The 9,823-nt window shown below is 42.9% G+C and overlaps 1 protein-coding gene across 1 annotated transcript; it reads right to left on the minus strand.

Moving 5' to 3' along the window:
• Window positions 1-1,888: 1,888 nt before the first annotated feature.
• Window positions 1,889-2,807, minus strand: LOC110716221. The gene is made up of 2 exons (XM_021894840.1): window positions 2,679-2,807; window positions 1,889-2,623 (listed from the first exon to the last, which is right to left on the minus strand). The coding sequence occupies exons 1-2, from the start codon at window positions 2,805-2,807 to the stop codon at window positions 1,889-1,891; spliced, it is 864 nt and encodes a 287-aa protein (XP_021750532.1).
• Window positions 2,808-9,823: the final 7,016 nt, after the last annotated feature.

The following is a 9,823-nucleotide window of genomic DNA, read 5'->3' on the forward strand; positions in this document are numbered from 1 at the left end:
ATTATGTCACGGTTAGACCGTTTATATCACCTTGTGATGAAACCAATCAGAGAATTCAGCTTCGCATTTCTCCATGACTTCTTCTCTGCGCAAATAATGTCGAATACTAAGAATGTAGTCCTCAAACCTCCTACGAGGTCAAAGACGCACGATAAATCAACATTGTAATCATTTTATTTGCTCATAACGTTGAATACAATTCATTCCTAAACATATATACCTTTTGTATGCACCAAGAATGCCGTTGTTTCGTAACGCGATTAAATGAGCACACTCGAGTTCTTTTTCATCTAAAAACCGAGTTTTACCCTCATTTGACACACGGCCGCTATCCTCCATGAACAACTCTGGTATTTCAACGTCGTCCACTAGGGAGTCCACGTCGGCATTCACATTTCGACCAAATCTCGTGTTTTAGTGTCAACTGTTGCCTGAAATTAATTAGAGCAGAAGTTTGCTATCTCTTCGGTGAGATAAGCTTTGCATATGGAACCTTCAACTCGAGCCTTGTTCCCAATTTTTCGTTTCAAGTGATTGAGGAACATACAATTATAGTTATATAAATGTATAAACAAGTCATGACAATGAATGGGAAGTAAAAAAGAGGATATGAAAGGGTCTTTTATTTACCTTTCGAAGGGATACATCCATCTATATTGAACGAGACCACATAACTTGCCCTCATATGGCAAATGAATAGGAAAATGCTCCATGTAGTTAAAGAATGCAGGAGGGAAGACCTTCTCCAGCTTACAAAGGATCTCAGCTATTTTTTTCTCCAATCGCTCCATGTCACTAACAGTGATTGTGTAGCAACACAAATCGCGGAAGAATTGGCTGATTTTTATTAATTGCATTCCAAATATGACCGCATAGCAATTCTCTCAAAGCAATGGGCAACAACCTCTCCGTGGACACGTGACAATCATGGCTTTTTATTCCGTGTAGCTTACATGCCTGCAAATCTACGCATTTGCTCAAATTGGATGCATAACCATCAGGAAACAACAGCTGTTTAACCCATTCACACAAAACTTTTCTCTGAGACTTGTCAAGAGCGAATGGAGCATGTGGCATGAACTCTTTTCCTCTATGATCCTCCTGAAGATGAAGCTGCGGCCGTTTACAATATTTGACAATGTCATTTCGAGTTGATGGCGTGTCACATGTATGCTTTTTCACATTCATTATAGTGTCAATTAACTGATCAAAGAAGTTCTTTTCAATTTGCATGACATCTAGGTTATGTCGAATGAGCAGATGCTTCCAATATGGAAGCTCCCACAGTGTGCTTTGCTTGAACCACCCCTTCTTAGCTTTTTTGAGGCGTTTAAGTGCCTCGGACCTGTTTGTGGCCTTCAGAAGGTCTTTCACACATTCCCACACTTCCTCTCTTGACATGATATGTGGAGGTGCACCTTTCTCGACTTTGTTTTTACAAAATGCAGTTCTACTATTCCGTAAAGGGTGATCTGTGGAAAGGAATTGGCGGTGGCAATCAAACAAAGAAACTTTACCACCATGTTCTAGCCAAAATGCTTTGCTTTTCTCCATGCAATATGGACAAGCCTTTTTACTGGATGTGGTCCAACCAGACAACATACCATAAGCCGGGAAGTCACTAACAGTCCATAGGGTGGCTGCTCGAAGGTTGAAATTCTGTTTCCTCGAAATATCGTAAGGATTTGCGCTAACGTCCCAAAATTGTTTCAGCTCTTTTAGAGACAATTGCATGCACATATCCAAGTTGCCCTTAGGGTTTTTAGGACCAGAAACGAGCAACAATAGGAACATGAATTGTCTTTTCATACACATTAATGGAGTCAAGTTATAAGGGGTCAAAATGATAGGCCAACAAGAATATTGTCCCCCAAACTTACCATGAGGATCAAAACCATTGACACAAGCCAAGTCGAACATTACGAGGCTCGAAGGCAAACTCTAGAAAGTAACTATTGAGGTGTTTCCAAGCTTCACTATCACTAGGGTGTGCCATTGTGCCTTGTACTCGAGGGTTTTTTGAATGCCATGTCATTTCCTCCAAATTGTCCTTGGTTACAAAGAGCCTTTGCAACCTGGGTGTGATCGGGAAATAAAATAAAACATTCAAAGGCACTAAGCTGCCTTTAGAAATCTTCTTGTATCGGTCGCTGCCACACACCCTACATATAGATAGCTGAGCATCATCCTTCCTAAACAACATACATCCTTTCGGGCATGCATGAATCTTTTCATGAGGCAGCGCCAAGCCCTTCACAATCTTCTTTACCTCATAGAATGTGTCGGCCATATGGTTGTTGTTAGGAATCGCTTCATTAAGTAAAGAAGCAAACCCATCAACACATCTGTGGGGAAAATTATACTCGCACTTTAGATTCATAATTCTAGCAGTCATCTCTAACATAGACAATGAACTCCCTTCGTATAATGGTTGTTCAGAAGCCTTCAACAAATCTAGAAAATGCTTGGCTTGTTCATTAGGCTCCTCCTCTGAATGCCCTTGGTCTTGAGTATGACCAAAAGCATCGAAAACCGTTTCACGATATTCGTTGGAACGCCCTTCAAGAACTCTTGGAAACCCTTCCCCATGACACATCCACTCATAGTAATTAGGTAGAAAACCCTGCGAAACAAATGAATTTTAACCGTTTTCGCATCCCAAAGCCGTTTGTTCTTACATTTAAAACATGGACACCTAACTTCATTCGGGTACTACTCTCCAGATGATCTTTGGCGTACTGAATGAATTCATCAACCCCTTTCACGAACTCTGGATTAATAGAAAGCCCAACCTTCCTTTCACACATCTAGCTACGTTCTGTTCGTTTCATGATCACAACTTCTACAAAACTCACGCATATGTATAGTCACATTAGTCACAAAGCATATTTCCTATTCGTTATCCATCAAAGGGTCCTTGTCACTCCAACCTAACCCATCCTTGTACGTTTAATCTCACTAGTGAATGTAAGCCAGGTTTTCAATTCTATGGAAAATCCGCCAGCATTTCCCTATAATTCTCCAAGTGCACGATGTAGGCGATTAAACACACCTACATATGTACCCAGAGAACATTGTAGAGAAATGAGAAGGCAGGATATTCCCTAGAATCAATAACAAGGCATGTACAAGGACAGTCCCAACCGGGGACTATTCAAGACATACTCCTAATGTGTATGCCTTGAATGGGTATCTACGCATATGATTATGCAAATGATTTATTTAAAAATATATTAACTAAACTAACATACATTAGATTAAACAGATATATCATAATTAATCTAAACAAAACTAACATATCATAATATTCAAATAAACCAAATCAAACAAAACCAAACTAAACTAAAATTTCATAACATTAAACCAAAATAACATACATTATATAAAACTAAACAAAACTAAACTACATTATATTAAATTAAAGTAATCTAACATACATCATACTAAACTAAACCAAACCAAACTAACATATCATAATATTAAACTAAACTAACATACATTACATAAAACTAAAGTAAATTAAACTACATTATATTAAAATAACCAAAATAATCTAGCATGCATTGTATTAGGGTTTGTAATGTGATAATTAAACCAACTAATTATACAAATCCTACATAAAAATTAAAGACAAAAAAATATAAAAGGGTTTATTATTAAACCAAAATTATATTCAATTGAAACAAAAGGGGAAAAGGAACTCACTATGAGTAGGTATAACCTCGGTGGTGGCTGCATGGCAAGCTCGGTGAGGGTGGCATTAGTGGAGGTGGCGTAGGTGGTGGCTGCGAAGAACTTCTACGGTTAGAGTTTCACCGGTTTTTTTTTAAAAAAAGAAAAAAATAAAAATAAAAAAACAACAACACTAACCACTGGCGGCGTCAGGAGCGGTAGAACCTTGCTTTGGTGGCAGCTAGGATCGGCGTTGGCTGCAGAAACGACGGTGGTGAGCGTTAGAGATCCGGAAGAGAAAAAAAAATTCAAAAACATCACAAAACTAACTCCACTTACCAAACGGCGGCCAAGGTGGTGCGTGGAACCGGTGGTGGCGGCGGATCCGGGAGCGCTCTTCCTCTTCCTCTTCTCTTTCTCTTTCTCCTTTCTCCTTTCTCTTTCTCTTTCTCCCATTCTTTTTTTCTCTCTCCTCTGTTCCTGGTTTCATGAATATTAATGCAAAGGATCCTATGTTTTTTTAACCTGTTCCGACAAAAATAAATTCCGTCGGAATTAATAGCTTTCGATGGAATATTCCATCGAAAGAAATTAATTCCGATGGAATTTATTTCCGTCGGAATATTTCCGAGGGAATTTCGGTCGGAAAAGGTATTTTCCGACGGAATATTCTAACAGATCCAAATTCATTGGAAATTCAAAATTATTTCTGACAGAAATTTAGGTCCGTCGGAAGGGTTCCGTTGGAAAACAATCTATTTCTAGTAGTTAACCCCAAATTCTTCAAGATGACCAACCGAATGCCAACAACTGCTTCAGCTGCTATGAGGCGGCCTTCCTAGCTAGTCTCCGCTTCCCCCTTCACGATGCAATAAAGGCTATCCTACGAGGATATGGCCTGAGTGTGTGGCAATTAACCCCAAATTCTTAGGTTAGCATTCTAGGCTACATTGTCGCCTGTGAGATGCAGGGCCTCCATCCGGGTTGGCGAGCGTGGTACACCTTGACCACCTACCCTAATTATTTGATGAACTTAGACAAACCCTCTATGTAGTCTGAGTGGAAGAACATGTTTTACCTGGTTTGTGCCCTAAAATGGCGAAATAACTTTAAGTATCGCTGTTACAATAAAAAGCCGGATCTATTGGGTCAGAAGTGTGCTCTCAACCACCCCTCTCAACCGGCGAGTTAATAAGGGTGCCCAAGAACTGGGTACCCAAACATGAGTGGCTGGGAGACGAGGCGTTCTTTTCCGCCTGCGGTCTGAGCACCATGTTTGACAGACGTACGTATAGCATGCATCCGACAATTTTATGCCGTTCTTATTGTTTCTAACTTGTGAATTCTTGTCTACTTGATGATCTGATAGACGATTCTTTTTGCAGAAACCGGCAGAAGCATGCTTCATCAAGATAAGACGCCTGCTCGCTCAGCTGCTCAAATTCGCAAGGATAATGCGGAGAAGAAGAAAGCCGAACTGGCGGCTAAGGGCCAGGTATAAACCGCCTGCCCCAGCTTCTCCCATTTCATGTTTATTTATACAGACGACTATAATTCGACTGTATGCTTAATGTCTTATTTTTTTTTTCAGGATGGAGACAAGGAGGCTCCTTGTCCCTTACCAAGCTGATCAAACAGAAACCAGATGACGAGGTAAATAGCTCGGCCAAGACCCAAAAGGTGTCTTATTCTAAGACGGCTCCCAAGTTTTCGCTTAGGAAGGGTCGTCTGACCATTGGCGGGAAGAGTATCAGGAACGTTGGTATGGGGATAAACTTCATAAATAAGCTGGATGCCTTTGAGGTGCCGAAGGGTGGCGAGCCACCCAAAGGTGCAAGCGGTTCCGCAACGGCTGTAGGCAATCTAAGCCTTCAGCCTCATCCCCATGGTACGGATGACCCCTTCGACTCCCCCTTTGAGCTTGGTTGGCCCATGTGGGTCAAGTCACGTTCTCAACTATAGTCAGAGGGTTCCTAAGGCAGCCGACAGTCTGTTGGTGGCGCCTATGTAGCTTTCTCACCAAATCTACCTTCTACTACAAATCAATCCCCTCGGTGGCCAGATGTGCAGCAGTTCTCCAAGACCATGCTGAGGTCTATACCCAAGAAGGACAAGGAGGCTATCCCTGGGATTCAGTCATTGAATGTCAACCGCATCCTTTCCCTGCTGTCTTAGGTATAATAAATTTATTCACATTCCTTTAAAGTATAATGCCAGTTGTTTTTCTAACACACCGTTCGCATGTATACAGGCGATGCTGAGAGTTGATTGGCTGAAGAAGCCGTATGCTCGGAAGCAGGAAGAGGTAAGGCGGGCTAATAAACGGGCAAATGAGTCTGCTACCGTTGCTCAGTATCAGAATACGATAAATGAACTTAAGACTAACGCTGAGCTAATGACGCTGGCGGAATCCATCAGGCAGCTAACGACTGCTCTTGCTGAGGCTAACCGGAAGGCCACCAATCTTAAGGAGATGCTCAAGAATGCCTAGGCGGACCTCTAAACTCTGGAGGGCGCCAACAAGGAGAACACCACTCTCCGAGCAGACGTCAACCATTTGAAGAGTGAGATGGCTGCCTTCTAGGGCAACTTCAGAGTAATTCCGGAGGTTGAACAAAGCCGCCTCATTGAGGAGAATGAACAAGACGTGAGGATCGGATAAGGATGGCATGGGACCTTGTGCATCGGGATGCTGATTATGGTGTCTGGGCCTTGGCTTACAATTACGCAGATCTTGTTCTTTCTGCAAGGGTTGAGGGAAAACCGGATTCGGAACCATTCGAGGAGTGGGCAAATAAGGAGGCCTCAAATGAGGAAAAGCTAGCTCAAGCTGCAAGGGAGAGAGAGGAGTAAAAGCAACAAGGAGACGATGCACAGGTGAACTCTGCTCTACCTCCACCTGAGAAGGATGCGCCGGTGGCCCGACCTCGGCAAAATTAGCTTTCCTTAGTTCTATGCGGTCTTTGGCCGTTTGCATTTCCGACCTACATGCCGAGTATCTGTTGTATTTTTTATCAATCTCTTTCAATTTCCCGGACGCAGATCCGGTTTAACAATCACTCTCCCGGCCTTTTGGTCGGGCTTTATCTATGAATTGACTAACTGAGTCAGTTTTGTTAAATTTTTTTTATTTTTGCAATTTTTTATTTGCTTTGATTTGTTATATATATATATTCTTGAATTTTGCCTAACTTATTAATTGCATGGGATAACTAACAAACCGGCTGGCTCTTTTGCCCTAGGGCGGCTGTGTGGTTGGTTTCAAAAACTTGATTGATTAACTTAGGTAATTTTATACTTTTAAGAGTATGATGAGTTCCTAATCCAATCAATCACAATCATTATTGCCTCAAACTAAGTACACAACCGTCCAAGAATCAGGCGGTTTGACATTGGAACCCAGGCAGTCTTCGGAGATTGCTTAGTCTATTGGACTAGGATCGTTTTAACCTTATGGGGTATGTGTAACCCATTCATATACTCAGGCGCCCTTCTGCCCCATTGGGAGGACTATAAGTATATGATTCTTAATGCAATCTAAGTTGGATTAACGGTAGGTTACCAACAGAGTCTACGAACACGCGGTTTTAGTATACCATCTAGGTTTCCTTTATATTGCTTATGTGAAACGGCTATGAGTGCGCCTCATTGGAATAATTAATCTTTACCGTTTGCAATAATTTTATAAAGCAATGTACAACCCGGATGAGAGATGCTCTCTGCGACGAATTCACCCAGATGGGCATCAACGGATGTCTGCTCATGTTGGAGCATACGATGGGTTTTAATAAGACCACCTGCACATTGCACAGACGCTATTCCCATTGGGAGATTTATATTGTTAAAGGAATAAATAAAAAGAGTTGAAAATAAAAAGCAACTTTTTCATTGGTGGGCTTTTTATTCTCAAAAAAATTACAAGTCTTAAAAGTAGTACTTTTTAAGTTATCTACATTCCAATTACTGGCTAGCTGTCTGCTGTCTGGAGTTTCTAGGCGGTAGGTGTTGCCTCTCACTTCTTCATAGATCCAGTAGGGGCCTTCCCAATTGGAAGTCAACTTTCCTTGCTCATTGGCCCTACCAGTTGCCTCCATTTTTCGTTACACAAAATCTCCTACTTTCAAGGGCCGCTTGTGTACTCTTTTGTTGTAGACTCTTGTCATTCTCAAACGGTTAATCTCATGACGCAAGGCGGCATTTCCCCTCCGCTCCGGGAGTGAGTCAAAATGCTAGCCGCATGGCCTCCCAGTTTGCCTCTTCGTCATACAGAATGACTCGAAGATTCGGCTCATAGTGTTCAATGGGGAAGACGGCTTCTGCGCCGTAGTTCCATGAGAAATGTGGTTTCACCGGTTCCCCCTTTTACTGTTGTGTTTGGTTTTGTAGTGACCCACACTACGCGGAAAGCAACCCGCCAAGACCCGCCCCCATAATAAATGCAATTAACAAGCAAAACATAATTAAACACAAGAAAGGATAAAAGATTATACCTTTGACGCGTGCTTCGCTTAACAATGAGCTCTTACTTGAACCCCGAAAAATACGAGGTCTCCAACGGGATCGTACCCTCGAACCCGACCCGAGCGTCCTAAATCTCGAAGGTTAGTCGAGACCCGGACAAATAAAACTATGAGTTTTACGAATCAAGGTTTACTCAAATCAAGAGTTGCCTTTTAATTCCACTCAAGGTTGTGTATTCCCAAATACCCAAACCTTTGGTATTTATAGGGAAATGCACCCTTGTTTTCCAATCTCCCACCAATGTGGGAGAGTTGGTAAAAATCAATAATTTATTTAATTTCAAATTAAATAAATAATTAAGATCAATCACAATGCGACAAGTGGCATAATTATATGCTTATGAGTGATGCCCAAGGTTAGGTGGGGGGGACCATAGCCTTGCTCCCCAAGGCTTTGCTTGGTCCCTACACCCACACACAAACTGCCTCAAGGAGGGTTGTGCTGGCTGCTAGCTAGCACTAGCCAGCAGCCTTGCATCCCCAGCCAGGCAGTGCGTGCTGGTGCTAGGCGATGCTTGGTGCTAGTGCATGCTAGTGCTAGGCTGTGCTAGCATGCTGGCGCTGGCCCAGCACTCCCATGCATTGCCTCGCACACACTCGCATCCCTCGCACAGGCTCTATGCATAGCCATGCCTGCCAGCCCCTCACGCACGCAAGTCTTAGCATGCGTGCTGCTAGCGAGCCACGCATGCTGGGCTTGGTGCTGGGCGATGGTGCACATGCACACGCACTGAGCGAGGCTAGTGCTGCTTGCCAGCTTGCTGTGCTTGGTGCTGCCATGCGAAGGCACGCACGCAAGCACACAGCTATGCGAATGCTTGGTGCTGCATTGCGAGGCTGCTGGGCGATGGTGCACTTGCACACGCACACACGATGGTGTTGTGCGTGGTGCTAGGGCTGCGATGGCGCCTAGGCATCATGCTACGCGTAGCACACTGTGGTGCGCCTAGCACACACATGGTGCGCCTAGGCTTGGATGAGCTAGCCTAGCCTAGCTACGGCTATGCTCGTACTTGTCGCTTGTGATTTTGCGACGCTCGGTCTCGACGCCCTAGGCTCGATATCCGACGTCTGTATTCGTAAAACTCTGTCGACTTATTAAATCCTTCGGATTAATTCGTCGTCTCGGATCGGTTGTACGATTGGGTTCGACCCGAAGGGTTCAGTTAAGATTAAGCTGTAATATTAATTGTACCTTAATATTACTGATCGAAAGCGGCCTCCGCGTAGGCATTCCGATCACTTGACCTTACTGAAGAATTAGTTCTGTAATAATTTTGAACCATCTATCAGAATAATACACTTGTTGGAAGGACACTATTTCTTTCAATCTCCCACTTGTCCTTCCGGACAAGTGTGCATATAGTGTATAGCCCATTTCCTATGTCACTTAATGTCTCTTCGTGAACTATAAGGTAAGATTCATTGTCATCGTTATTATGTTCAAAAGTGTTTCTCGATCTCCGATTTCAACTGTCAATAAGCAGATGATTTCTAAAATCCATCTGAGCACGGCCATGCATTTTCACAGTCTCGCTCATCGAGCGACCTTGTAAACAACAAAGACATATTCCCTATTGTTAATAGGGGGACATTCCCATTCTTGCATTGTAAGTTTCTCTTACTAAGAG

Source organism: Chenopodium quinoa, unplaced genomic scaffold (assembly GCF_001683475.1).
Source record: "Chenopodium quinoa cultivar QQ74 unplaced genomic scaffold, ASM168347v1, whole genome shotgun sequence".
In the NCBI taxonomy this organism is placed as follows: domain Eukaryota; kingdom Viridiplantae; phylum Streptophyta; class Magnoliopsida; order Caryophyllales; family Amaranthaceae; genus Chenopodium; species Chenopodium quinoa.

Excerpts from the sequence above, each read along its gene's own strand:
- LOC110716221 (XM_021894840.1), bottom strand. The coding sequence starts at position 2,807 with ATGTGTGAAAGGAAGGTTGGGCTTTCTATTAATCCAGAGTTCGTGAAA. Across the intron at positions 2,624-2,678 it reads TAGGTGTCCATGTTTTAAAT|GGTTTTCTACCTAATTACTA; the intron begins GTAAGAACAAAC and ends TTTGTTTCGCAG.